At 42.6% G+C, this 14205-nt stretch overlaps 1 protein-coding gene across 5 annotated transcripts in view; it reads right to left on the minus strand.

The window, feature by feature from the left end:
• Positions 1–14205, minus strand: part of syne1b (spectrin repeat containing, nuclear envelope 1b) — a 147844-nt gene that overhangs the window by 115969 nt on the left and 17670 nt on the right. For 4 of the 5 annotated variants that reach the window (XM_054797139.1, XM_054797136.1, XM_054797137.1 and 1 more), the window contains 18 exons: positions 13936–13986; positions 13773–13805; positions 13531–13638; positions 13329–13466; positions 11845–12009; positions 11544–11656; positions 11297–11465; positions 11138–11234; positions 10585–10787; positions 8737–8901; positions 8507–8659; positions 8279–8422; positions 2293–2460; positions 2075–2233; positions 1826–1990; positions 521–655; positions 304–462; positions 22–230 (listed from right to left, as the gene is read on the minus strand). In XM_054797139.1, coding sequence (XP_054653114.1) covers positions 22–230; positions 304–462; positions 521–655; positions 1826–1990; positions 2075–2233; positions 2293–2460; positions 8279–8422; positions 8507–8659; positions 8737–8901; positions 10585–10787; positions 11138–11234; positions 11297–11465; positions 11544–11656; positions 11845–12009; positions 13329–13466; positions 13531–13638; positions 13773–13805; positions 13936–13986 — 2534 coding nt within the window. The remainder of the gene's footprint in view (positions 1–21; positions 231–303; positions 463–520; positions 656–1825; positions 1991–2074; positions 2234–2292; positions 2461–8278; positions 8423–8506; positions 8660–8736; positions 8902–10584; positions 10788–11137; positions 11235–11296; positions 11466–11543; positions 11657–11844; positions 12010–13328; positions 13467–13530; positions 13639–13772; positions 13806–13935; positions 13987–14205) is intronic. The other variant, XM_054797138.1, reaches the window with a different exon arrangement.

Raw genomic sequence — 14205 nt, forward strand, 5'->3', positions numbered from 1 at the left:
AGCTAGTTTAGATGATGATACCTTGCACTGTAGTCCTTCCATTTGTCCGGGTGCTGCATTAGCTTCTGATGGGTGTTTTCAATCTCCTCGCTGACCTCCAGGTACTCCTTCCTGGATTTGTCCAGCGTCTGGTGGGCAGAGTTGTCCTCAGGGAGCTTCTGACAGAGTTCCTCCATCAGCTGCAGTCTCTTCTCGCACAGTGACTGAGGACCCTTTTCCCTGAAGAAGGACTGAAATTGGACACATGCTTATGGACTTGTTGGAAAAGATGATGGACATGTTTGGCAAAGAGATGTCACTCACTCGGTGCTCCTTGACGAGCCTCTCGCTGCCCACGCTGGCCGTGTGGCGGTTCTCCCGGGTCACCTCGGCCTGACATTCCTGAAGCAGCAGCACCAGCTTGCTCCTCTCAGCCTCCACTTTGAGGCGGATGAGGTGGAAGGGAGCGTCGGTCTGGGCGTCCTGGAAGACACGAGGAACCATGAGGAGAGGCATTCCTTGGATGTAAAATGGAACCAACCTTCCAGTCTTTGTGCAGCTTCCGGACAGTTTCCTGAAGCGACTGCTGCTCCTGGTCGGGCAAAATGTCGGTGAGCTCGTCACAAGCTTTGAGGAACGCGTTCAAGACCCGCTGGTCCAGCTGACCAAAGAACTCCTGGGACAAAAGTGCAACACGTTCGAGTTACTTTACAGCCAAAAGGCTCCTTCTGGGAGCATAAATTCAGTCATCCCTCGCCACTTTGTGGCTTCACTCTATCACGGTTTTTCAAAAATACATTCAATAATAAATCATGCTCTTTTCTGATTGAATATGAACTTTTATTAGCAAAACAACATGCAGATTTAAGCACACATTTTTGCCTAAAATGAGTATTTTGAAGCATAAAAATGGCTAAATTAAGTAAATATAAATACATGCATAAGGCAAACTACTTGATCATATGCAGTATTTGACACCGGCCACTAGAGGTCAGCAATGTTACTCTATCAAGCTAAAACTCAACTTTGAACCACTGATGTCATTTTCTGTCAGTCCTATCGGAACACATTTATAGCAACACACACCAGCACAAGTGTCTTATTTTCTCTTATTATGGCTATTATATCACATAATAGGATTGTAAAGGTGACTATAAAAGGTGTTATTTCATATCTAGAGGCCCCTAATAATGTTAAAAAGATATTTAGAAGGTCATAAACAGGTTTTCTTGGTCTTGTGTGTCTAATTTTTTCTTATAATGGCTACTACATTGGGTAATAGGAGTGTAAAGATGACTTTAGGGGTGTTATTTCATGTCTAGAGGGCTGTAATAATGTAAAAAAGTGAAGCAAAAGTAATTAGTATTATAGGTATAATAATAAGACATTTTATGGGAATAAAGTCATAATTACGAGCAAAACTTTACAAGAAGAAAGTTAAAATAGGTTAATCGGGGAAAAAAATGCAAAAATGGGGGGAAAAAGAGTAAAGAGTGAAGTTGATATTAATAAAAGGCTTTTTCACCTATATGACAAAGATGAGATTAAATATATACTGTATAAATTCTTATCAAAGTGGCAAAGTTGCATCCTTTCATTTTTCACGATGTGCCGGTCGCTGGTAAAACCTTTGACATTATAAATGACATATCGTGTTGATTCATAGACATTCTACTTTATTTAAACAGACAAAAGTGGTCCAGTAAATGCCACACTGCATATAATCTCCTTAATTAAGAGTCCTATGCTAAACATGGATGTATTTTTAGAAGGGCTAATAATAAGCAGGACTTGCTACCAAGACACCCAGAATGCACTTTCAAGCGTAGAAAGTGTGCTTCCTCACCGTGTGTTTTTTCAGCAGCTCCTCCGGGTCGCCTTGTTCCGTCCGACAGTGTTCCGCCATTTTAAGAACCTTCTCCAGGTCCGAGCGTGACTCGTCAAAGCGCTTCATGAGGCTGCTGTTTGCCTCCATGCGCTTCCTCCACTCTGTGGCTTCCTTAAACATGGCCTTCACGCACACGCAGGGGTGGATACGTTTACGGAAAGGACATGTGCATCGTGGGTTAGGAGGCAAACAAGCAGAGATGTTCACCTGCGAGGAGCTTTGGAGGTCGGCCACTCTCTTCTGCAGGAGACTCATGTCCATGTGCTGCAGGGTTTTACTGGCGTCTGTGAGCTTTAAGATGGTCTGGTGATTCCTTTCAATGACGATGAGACACTTCTTGCAGCTTTGTGTGGCGGCCGCCAGCTCCTGCCACAACATCAGGCAAGGAGTCAGCTGCATATGGACCCTCTCATAGTTTGACTCACCTGGCACTTCTGTTTGAAGTCCACGGGTCCTTCTGAGTCGCTGCTGCCGGTCACGTGGCTGGCCTTCTCCAGAGCTTGGTAGAAGCCTGTGATGTTCTTCTCCATTTCTTCAAGCGGCGCTAAGAGCGACTGAGACTCCTTCAGCAGAGGCAGACATCGCTCTCTCACCTAAACGGGTATGAATTGAAGATTTCATGTCTTTAATATGTGCACGGCTCAGATCAAGGGTACCCTTTGCTGTCTTCAACTTCACTAGTGTAGTATTTGAAATAGTTGTTCTAACAATGTGTACTATCCCTATCACTCTGACGTTTATAGAGTGAGGAAGCTTACCAAACCATAAATGAAGCCTGTTCATGTTTTTATTTTGCGCTAGCACGGCTATGTTGTAAAAAAGTGTCTATATTTGGACATTGAAATGTTCCATGTAAAGCATGTCTACTTTTGTTGTGAAATTAACAATATTTTCTCTGATCATTTTGTCATGATTTCTACTTAGAATTAAAGAATGATGTCTGAAATTGGTTTCTAACGTGTTTTATTCAAATATTCTCAGTGTAAAAAAAAATAACTGTCGTGTAATCATTAGTGAAAAGTACATAACCTTCGTGTCCGCCTTCCGATGAAAATTTTGAAGAACATAATTCCATGGAAAAACAAACCCCATGATGATTACAATGGTATATATTCATGGAATAATTACTCAACTCTGCAACTAAAGTGATTTTTTTGTGTATAAAAGAGGAAAATAAGATAATTTGAACAAAAGCCTAACACCGAGTGGACACCGAGTTATGTACAGTCAAACTTGTCTCTCGCGGCCACTAGAGGGAGTCTGCAAAAGTGGCCGCTATAGACAGGTGGCCTCTATAGACAGGTTGGCGTCCAGTTTGAATGTTGACCAGTAGAGGAAAAAAGGGAAAAAAATACTAATAATAATGTTGACCAGTAGATGGCACTGTGGACTGCTGATAAAAGTTGTACAGCACTACTAGGCTTGTTATTATCATGGTTCATGGTTTTAATCCTGAACATGCATGAGTCAAACAGTAGCACATCACATAGTACAATTCACAATTTTGCATTTACATTTATTCACCTCTTGTTCTTCCAAGTGTACTTTGTAGGTCTACATGACAATGTAGTGCAATCATAGCCAAGGTTTTTACTTACTAAAAGGAAGCTAGAGGCTTAATAATAACTGATAACTGATAAAATACTTCAGTTAAGTACAACCAAACTCAGTTTTGCTCCCGCTGCTGCATGCATGCTAGCATATGTTTTTTTTTTTTTATTGTAGCATTGCTGGGAGCACGTCCTGTTCCCAGCCTACTTTGCGGTAATGTTTTGGTGCAAATGCTCTTAAAGTTACATGTTTGACCAGGAAATAGCAAGCTCAAAAGAAGACGGCTTTTTAATGTGGAACAACTGACAGTTTGTGTGGATCTTGTGAATGATTGTGACTGAGATAGGACTCAGTAATTAAAGTCTACACACGACGCCTTCATTGATTGAAAAACAAAACTTTTTCCTGCATGAAGCTTCTACTTGAGTTGGTAATTTGGCCGCTATATGCAGGTCAGATATTGACCAAGGGAGACAAAATGGGTGGCCGCTGGCCACGTTGGACAGGTGACTGCTATACACAGGGTCTATAACATGTAAATTTGCTGGGGGGGATTTTTCAGTGGCTGCTATAGGCAGGTGGCCCTTCTATAAAGGTGGCCGCTAAGACAGGTTTGACTGTACTTTACAGTTAAGAAAGAGTGAACTACGGAGGGTTGCTATGGGAAATGGAAGATGACTCGAGCTCTGGTATGTTGGGTGTGTGTTTTGCAATGTTTGTGTTGATAACATTACCATGGTCTATTCACCAGTTTAAAATTTTAAATGTAACACTTGGGTACCCTTGATCTGAGCCATGCACATATTATTGTAAAAATGCTAGTCAAAGATTTTCTACATGATAGGAGAATAGCAGTTTTTAAGGACCTATTACAAAAATGCTTGTCAAAGATCCTCTATATCAAGGGTGTCAAAGTCATTTTCACTTAGGGCCACATCGACATAATGGCTGTCCTCAAAGGGCCAGATGTAACTTATAAATAAAACTAAATGTAATGGAATGTAATGTAAAATAAACGTAACAACTCCTTAATGTTAAATAACTCTAAATTTATGACTTATTCAAGTGACAAACATTACAGTTGCATGGAAAAAAAATATCTTTACTTCTTGCTCTGTTACAACATAAATCATTTGAATTTGTCAGCTTATGAAACCCACACGACTCCATCAATCAAGGATCAAACTATCCAAGTGAATTAAGAAAAATAACATAAAACACAAGCTATGGCATTAACTTTGTTCAAAACGTGTTTGTCAAAGTTAAAATGGGCTTAATTACTGTAGAATCAACAATTGTGAGCTGCTAACAACATGTATGACAGGTGTAGCATTTTACAAAAAAAAAGGCTGCACAGTCTTGCATCCAACTGATGGTTTGACTACAATAATTTGTCTGCATACAAACATAAAACCTGCAAATACTAAATTACTGCAACAGCAGCTACACACAAATAATATGTAATCCACTAAAAATTACAAAATAAAAGTTGAATCAGTATATTGGTCAAGTTTTTAGGAAGTAACCAACCTAAAAACTGATATTTCTTAAGGTCTGTAATTGGTCGGGACACACCTGCTCACAGACCTTCAGCATGCAATGCTTCAAAAAACGCTCCCTCTGAAAAACACTTGGAAGCGTGGGCAATTTCTTCAGCCACAATAAAGCTAGCTTCCACTGCCGCATTGTTTTTGGCTGTGGATTTCGTGACCACACTCTGCTGCAACCACAGTTTACCTTTTAATTCTTGGGCAAGTTGTTGCTTTTCTTGAAGGCTAGCTTTGGCGTACTTAGCTCCGTGTTTAGTGTCAAAATGCCGACGCAGATTGTACTCTTTAACAACCGACACCACTTCATAACACAAAAGACTTACCGGTCTTTCTCCTTGAAGCACAAACAAGTACCCGCATTACCATCTTTCTTGAAACGGTCTTCCATCCGCATCAACTTTTCTCTCCCTGGACATTTTGGGATCATTATTTATTTGTCAATTCAACTCGTTGGCATTGATGTGGAGACACTGCCGTTTAGTGGCGGTGAGCCGTCACTTCGTATTGTAGTCGATAAGCATTGTGGGAAATGTAGGTTTTGCTCAAAGCACGCTTTTGACCTATTTAATTGCTCTCGCGGGCCACATAAAATGACGTGGCGGGCCACATTTGGCCCGCGGCCCTTGAGTTTGACATCAGTGCTCTATATGGAAAAAGCAACTGTTTTTAATGACATTTTGCAAAACAGGCTAATCAAAGATCCTTTATATGACAGGATCTTTCTGCAGATTTTAAGAACCCACTGAAAAAGATTCTGTATGTGACAGGATCTCTCTGCAGTTTTTAAAGACCTACTGAAAAGAAAGCCCACTATCCAAAGATAGTCTATGTGACAGGAGCACTGTCACATACAACAATGCTTGTCAGAGATCCTTTACATAGCAGAAGAGGCCTGCCCTTTCTTTGGCCCTACTGCAAAAATGCTTGCCAAAGATCCTCTATATGACAGAAGCTCTCTGCAGTTTTTGAGGACCTACTGAAAAAAAATACAATTCAAAGATCTTCTACAGGGAGTGCAGAATTATTAGGCAAGTTGTATTTTTGAGGATTAATTTTATTGTAGAACAACCGCCATGTTCTTAATGAACCCAAAAGACTCATTAATATCAAAGCTGAATATTTTTGAAAGTTGGAGTGGGGCTTTTTTAGTTTTACTGTGCATAATTATCAGGCAACTTACCAAAAAACAAATATATACCCATTTCAATTATTTATTTTCACCAGGGAAACCAATATAACAGCTCAACATTCACCAATATACATTTCTGACATTCAAAAACAAAACAAAAACGAATCAGTGACCAACACAGCTACCTTTCTTTGCAAGGGCGCTCAAAAGCCTGCATCTATGGATTCTGTCTGTGTTTTGATCTGTTCACGATCATTGCGTGCAGCAGCAACCACAGCCTCCCAGACACTGTTCACTGTTCAGTGTACTGTTTTCCCCCCTTGTAAATCTCACATTTGATGAGGGACCACAGGTTCTCTATGGGGTTCAGATCAGGTGAACAAGGAGGCCATGTCATTAGTTTTTCTTGTTTTAGACCCTTTCTTGCCAGCCACGCTGTGGAGTACTTGGATGCATGTGATGGATGCATGGATGCATTGTCCTGCATGAAAATCATGTTTTTCTTGAAGGATGCGGACTTCTTCCTTGTACCACTGCTTGAAGAAGGTGTCTTCCAGAAGCTGGCAGTCGGACTGGGAGTTGAGCTTGACTCCATCCTCAACCCGAAAAGGCCCCACAAGCTCATATTTGATGATACCAGCCCATATCAGTACCCCACCTCCACCTTGCTTGCGTCTGAGTCGTACTGGAGCTCTCTGCCCTTTACCAATCCAGCCATGGGCCCATCCATCTGGCTCATCAAGACTCACTCTCATTTCATCATTCCATAAAACCTTAGAAAAATCAGTCTTGAGATATTTCGTGGCTCAGTCTTGACGTTTCAGCTTGTGTCTTGTTCAGTGGTGGTCGTTTTTCCAGCCTTTCTTACCTTGGCCATGTCTCTGAGTATTGCACACCTTGTGCTTTTGGGCACTCCAGTGATGTTGCAGCTCTAAAATATGGCAAAACGGGTGGCAAGTGGCATCTTGGCAGCTGCACGCTCAACTTTTCTCAGTTCATGGGCAGTTATTTTGCACCTTGGTTTTTCCACACGCTTCCTGCGACCCTGTTGACTATTTTGAATGAAACCCTTGATTGTTCGATGATCACGCTTCAGAAGCTTGGCAATTTTAAGAGTGCTGCATCCCTCTGCAAGATATCTCACTATTTTTGACTTTTCTGAGCCTGTCAAGTCCCTCTTCTAACCCATTTTGCCAAAGGAAAGGAAGTTGCATAATAATTATGCACAGTAATAGTTGCCTGCACACACAGATATCCTTCTAAAATAGCTAAAACTAAAAAAGCCCCACTCCAACTTAAAATAAAAATATTAAATAATATTATATAACATTATATAATATTAAATAACTAAATACAATTTTAAGTAAATGCATATCAATTTTGGAAATATGGGCCATTATTTTATTTAAAAAATAATATAGTTTGAAGTGTTTGCATGTTTATGTTGTTTGTTGCGAGTGTTCCACTTGGCTTGACAGTCCTTGGACGCACCATTGTACGTGCGCTAGCCTTCTCCCACTCTGCTCAGATTGTCAACTATACTGTATTTCTACTGGGTTTTTTTCACTTCATATTTGCTCCTAAATGCTGATACTCTGTGGGAATGCATCAAGGTAAAGCTTGATGACGTTATTGAGCGCTAATGTGTATATTTGTTATGTGCACAGCTTCAAGTTAATTCATGCTAGCACACTGCCTGTTAGCACACATCAAGCAGCGGCGCTATAAGCTTCTCTCTGAAAAACAAACTCCAAGCTTATAGTGGTGGATGGCGGGTCTGTATTCACTTTGTGCTTTTAATTTGATGTTGTTTCTGTCTTAGTTTTACACAATACATACTAAATGAGATCAATTACATCGCTATACGACCTCCACCAGCACCCCCTCGGTCTGCGGAGATTTGTGAGAACCGAGCCGGGCCGTGGGTCCAAAAAGGTTGTGGACCACTGCTCTATATGACAGAAGCTCTCTGCTGTTTTTAAGGTCCGACTGAAATAAATACAATTCAAAGACCTCTGTGGTGTTTTCAAGGGCCTACTGTATAATTGCTGAGCAAAGATCCTGTATGTAGGAGTACTGTGGTGGTTTTGGAAATGGTTTTGGGAAATGTTAGTCATTCCTGGGCGGGGTTTGGCCTGTGGGTCGGCAGGTGGACAGGCGTGGCTTGTGAAGAGGTCTCACCTTGCCAAGCTGCTCTTTGACTGAGGCCATCACCGCCGTCATCTGAGCCACCTCCTCCTGTGTCGTGTCTTTGCTCAGCAGCTGAGCTGTGCGACTCGCCGCCTTGGATGCCGCTTCCATGGCGGGAACTTTATGCTTGATTTCCTGCAGGAAGCACAAAGCCATGACACGTGTGTGACGGGAGAAGTTAGGAAGGAAGGAAGGAAGACAAGCGTGCGCCGGCTTTACCTCCACGTCTTGAACAAATGTGCGGACGTTGAGGAAGGACACTTGGACGGGAGCGTTCATCTTCTGGTCGGTGGCGTCCATGAAAATTTTCAAGGTGTTGATGCCGTCGTGATAGTCTTGCCTCAGCTTGTCCACCTCGTCCGCTCTTGCATACTGCCGACAAAGCAGTGTGACTTTCATCTGAAGCGCAAAGCAAGCTTCCACTGAGAGCAAGTGCGTGGCTCATTTACGTATTTGACTTTGACGAAGAGTTCCCGCCATCTCCCGTTCAGGAGGAGAAGCTGCTGCTTGAGGTCTCGAGACACGGGGTCGTCGCAGGTCTCGATGAGGAAGTTGCCGGCGTCGTTCATGTCCATGTGCTGCTGGATCCAGTGGGACAGGTTGCGGAAGAAATCCTGGAACAAGGTGGAAACAAAGGCTCATGACAGCACGCCAGCTAGTATGGAGATGAGTAGCGGCTTACTGGTTGCCATGACAACCCCTGATCCCCCCCACCATAGTCCAGTCAGGGGCACTGTTTCTCAAACTCATGCCAACGTGATATTTTGTACCATGAGCTAACAAAATTGCTGACTGTATGTCTTGGCTACAACGACAATCAAGCTTTCTTCCAGTAAAAAAAAAAGTAGGTAGAGTCCAAGTTAATACTGTCATTCTTTTATTTTGAAGTTTACTTTGCACTGAACAGGAAGTTTCAATGCCTGCATTGGTAGACAGTATATATGCTGCTGCTTAGTGATAATTATAAAGTTAACAATACCACAACACATCAACATAAACGGACCCGTTTTTCATAGAAACGACGCCTTTGGTCCAACATTTTATGTCAACAAAAGTGGTCTACCGTGTATGTCGATGTCGACTTATGCTGTGTTTTTTGACTGGTTGACTTAGACAGGGTGTGGACATGAACTGGTTCCAAAACACAAAAAAATTGTACTAAATAATTAGATATATGCATGTACAGTGGTGTGATTTCATATTTTTTTTGCAGAGTAATTTTGAGAGTCATTATCCACAAATGGCCAAAACATGGAACAGTGGTGAACCTTCCCAGGAGGGGCCGGCCAACCAAAATGACCCCAAGAGCACAGCGACGACTCATCCAAGAGGTCACAAAAGACCCCACAACAACATCCTAAGAGCTGCAGGCCTCACTTGCCTCAGTTAAGGTCAGTGTTCATGACTCCACCATAAGAAAGACACTGGGCAAAAACGGCCTGCATGGCAGAGTTCCAAGACCAAAACCACTGCTGAACAAAAACAACATTAAGGCTCGTCTCAATTTTGCCAGAAAACATCTTGATGATCCCCAAGACCTTTGGGAAAATACTTTGTGGTCTGACCAGACAAAAGTTGAACTTTTTGGAAGGTGTGTGTCCCATTATATCTGGCGTAAAAGAACATCACACCAACAGTAAAATAAAGTGGTGGTGGTGTGATGGTCTGGGGATGTTTTGCTGCTTCAGGACCTGGAAGACTTGCTGTGATAAATGGAAGCATGAATTCTGCTGAAGGAGAATGTCCGGCCATCTGTTGGTGACCTCAAGCTGAAAGCAACTTGGGTTCTGCAGCAGGACAATGATCCAAAACACACCAGCAAGTCCACCTCTGAATGGCTGAAGACTTCGGAGTGGCCTAGTCCAAGTCCTGCCCTGAATCCTATTAAGATTCGGGTCCAGACTGAATCCTATTGACATGCTGGAAAAGCCTCCAATGTGACTGAGTAACAACAACTTTGCAAAATTCCTCCCCAGCGCTGTAAGAGACTCATTGCAAGTTATCACAAACACTTGATTGCAGTTGTTGCTGCTAAGGGGGGACCAACCAGATATTAGGTTTAGGGGGCAATCACTTTTTCACACGAGGCCATGTGGGTTTGGGTTTTTCCCCCTTAATAATAAAAGGTTTCATGGAAAAACTGCATTTTGTGTTGTCATTGACTAATATTTACATTTGTTTGATGATCTGAAACATTTAAGTGTGACAAACATGCAAAAAAATAAGAAATCTTTTTCAAACCACTGCATACATAAGGCTTTGTAGCTACCGGGTGGCCTCATTTCAGAGTTACTTACACGCTTGGCGCCCTCTGACTGGTTGAGCATGTTCTCGGCGTCTTCAAGCCACGCCTGCAGCGCCGCCACCGTGCCGCTGTACTTCTCCCAGTTGGCGATGACCTCCTCCAGCATGCTGCGGACGCTGCGCACCTCCAGCGCCAGGTTCTTCCACTGAGCCGTGGCGTCACAGAGGAATTTCGTCACGCCCTCCGCATCGTCGACTAGCATTTTAGGGAAAGGCGACTTTGGTCAGTTTGGTGGAATCCAACATCATGTGCTTGGTCTTGTTTTCGTCATTAGCATTCGGGCATTAGGTTGGGATCTGGAGCATTCCAGCACGTGAAATCACCCGGATATGCATGCAATTATTGAGACGCTTGCATGTTGTGGTGGGAAGAAGACGGAAAAGTGCAGCCCCAAGAACACCAGCAAGTTTTAAATATCATTTGCCTTTTTGGACATACCTTTGATACAGGTCTTAGCGCCTATAAGATGAAATCATTGTTTACTCCAAGAGGGACAGCAGAAAGACAAACATAAAGGCAGCATGTGTGCTAAAAAAACGCCTTACTTGTACTGTCAGACTTCACATAGATGTCCGCCGCTTGCTTGAGCGCCGAGAAGAGCACCTCGTACTGGTCAAAGAACCTTTGGCCTTCAATGAACGTCTGGGGAAAATAAAAGCGTTGAGTACGCGGTGACGACACCTCCGCACGGCAAACCAGCTCACCAGGTAACTCTGCAGCAGGAGCTCCACTGAGTCTCTTCTGCCGTATTTAACAATCCAGGACTTGAGTCTGGACTCGGCCAACAGGAGGAAAGCCATGAGCCGGTACTTCATTTCCCAGAATTCCAGTTTGATCAAGTGGCTGTGCGACGACGTGGACACAAAATTGAAGCTGCAAATTGGAGATGTGTTTGGTCACGTTGGGATGTGCAGGGAAGTACTGGAGGAGATTCCAGGTGAAGCGTCTTACCGTTCAGCCATATCTTGGAGCTGCTCCGGTGGAACCGGAACGCCGTTGACTGATCTGTCCCTGTGGATCTGCTGGAAGGGTTGCCTGTGTGACTCCAGGTTTTTTAACACCTCCTGCAACAATGCGTACAATCTGCAAATGTGCAAAGGATGTGCTTTTCTTCCATGAGGCATCTAATTAAATTCTGCTGAAGGCCCCAATTTGGCCACGGGCGGCCCTGACAGTGAAATTAGATTACACTGGGGGTTTGACAGAAACATCCTGGGTGCCCATACTAAAAAATAAACAAATCGAAGCTGACCTTGTGCTGCTCTAGTTTCCTGTGGAGAACGTTGGCCGTGTCCTCGTGAGCATGCTGGGCGGGGATGTCCTCCCTCAGGGCTATCTCGGCTCTGTGCAGCCAGGCCCCGATCACTCCCAGAGGACCCGGCAGGGATTTGTCCAGGTGGATGTGCCAGTCGAGCAGCTGCATTTGACACCCATTTTGGCGGTGGAGGGGGAAAAAAGGCCATTAAAACATGTCCGCATGGTCTCTCACACTCCTGCATGCCAGTCTAGGTACAAAACCTCCTCTGCTGCAGTTGATTTTCCTCTCAGGAAATCACTCAAGATTCATTTTTTCTTTATGAACAAAACTTTTGTTTTACACACTGAATTTCTGTTTTTTGCATTGGAATTTTGTAAAGTTAATGTTTTTTTAATATAAAAATTATACTGAAAATTTCAATGAATCCATATTCATAAGCAAAATGTGTGTGTTCTAAAATTTAGTGTATTACAACACAATATTCATTCAAAATTCAGTTTGTTAAAATATGGCATTTTAAAATTCAGTTTGGTCAAATATAATGTTTGAAAATCCAATGTATTAAAATACAATGTTTAAAAATTCTGTTTGTTAAATAAATTTTAAAATAAAATGTTTTAAACTTCAGTGTATTAAACATAGTATTTGAATTTTAAAACATCATATTTAACAACTTTTAATATTCACTCTATTAAAAGACAATGTTTTAAAATTCAGTTTGTTAAGATACAATGTTTACAAATTCATTTTATTAAACATCAAATTTCTTTGCACTTTACTTTTTTTTTTTTTTTAAACGCACACATTTTGCTTCCAAATTTTTATTCAAGGGAATTTTCAGCATGATTTCTTAAAAAAAAACTGCAAATACAATTCAGCTCGAAGTTTTGGTAATAAAGAAACAAAGGAAGCTTCATAATGGAGCGCATTATACAAAATACACACTACTGAACATGCAGTCATGGAAAAAATGATTAGACCACTTTTTTTCTTCAGTTTCTTACTAACAAACAAGTATAAAAATGACAACAAAAATAGCTCATACGAGTTACATTTTTTGGCAGTACAATGCTATAGCTAATCATGTAAGAACTTAAGTGATTTTGGTTATTATCAAGAAAACCATGGAAGTTTCGAGACCTTCTTCTCTTAAATGAAACTTATGAGCTATATTTGTTATCATCATTATATTTGGCCAAACAAATGTACCTTTAGTTGCACCAGGCTTTCAAATGGATCAATAAACTGAAGAAACAAGGCTGGTCTAATCATTTTTTCCATGACCGTATAGCTAGAGTTTGAATGAATCTTACATGTGATACCGCAAATGATGATATTGTTTTGCCACAATGAATGGGTGTCACGTGTCTTTGAAAGTAAATGAGTTTTTTGTTGAACCAGAAGCTTCAACAGTTCACAGAGGCGCGACATGAAATGGTTCAAGCAGTGCGGTGTTGTGCAATAAAAACCCCACCCACCCTGATCGACAGGCGGTCCCACGCCTGCTTGACCAGAGCCTGGTCCACAGACAGCTTCCCGTCCTTGTGGACCGGCTGCAGCAGCGGATCCGTTTGCTTTTTCTTCATCTCGTACTGCACACGGAAGCTTTTAAATGCCTTGGGGGAAAACAAGGGTTGTAAAAGTGGCAGGCGTGACGCGACGTCTCCTCCCGATATCTACCTGATACTTGTCTGTGAGACTCCCCTCGGCCGCCTGGGCTCTCAGCACATCTCTCTCCAGCTGGTCCAAAAACACCTTCAGCTCTCTCAGCATCTTGCGCTCCTCCCTCTGTCACATTCAGTAAACATTCACATGAGTGAGAGGATTAGGATCTATCCTGCATGCTGTTTACAATGTGAAAACACACACTGGCACTCCACAAAGAGATAAGGTTAGACTGCTGGCCAGGAATCTCAACCTACCTCCAGCATTTGCTCAATGTCTTGGGGTGCAAACTGTCCGGAGGGGGGGAAAGCGGCAGAGCACACAAAAAGAGACGCAAACTCAATCAGAGAGGCGTTGGAGAAGCGAGGAGCCGAGCGGAGAGGGTGAACGGCATGCATGTCGACGAACCCCATCGCTCACCTGAACCACGGACGCTGACAGCGCAAAGGTCGGGATGGAGCCCAGCCGCAGCTTCCACGTGCACAAGTAGATGGAGAAAGCAAATGAGACGGCGGTGATGGCGGTGATGATGGGAAGCAAAATGCTGTCGTGTTCATGCCGTGAAAGCAAATGAAGCATTGCATAGCTGGCAGTAAATGTAAAGCTCAGCGCTGCACGTTGAGAGAAACCACAAACCCTCCAAATGAATTCACACACGAGCCAATGTCAATACCAACAACACACAGGCCC

Source organism: Dunckerocampus dactyliophorus, chromosome 13 (assembly GCF_027744805.1).
Source record: "Dunckerocampus dactyliophorus isolate RoL2022-P2 chromosome 13, RoL_Ddac_1.1, whole genome shotgun sequence".
NCBI lineage: Eukaryota > Metazoa > Chordata > Actinopteri > Syngnathiformes > Syngnathidae > Dunckerocampus > Dunckerocampus dactyliophorus.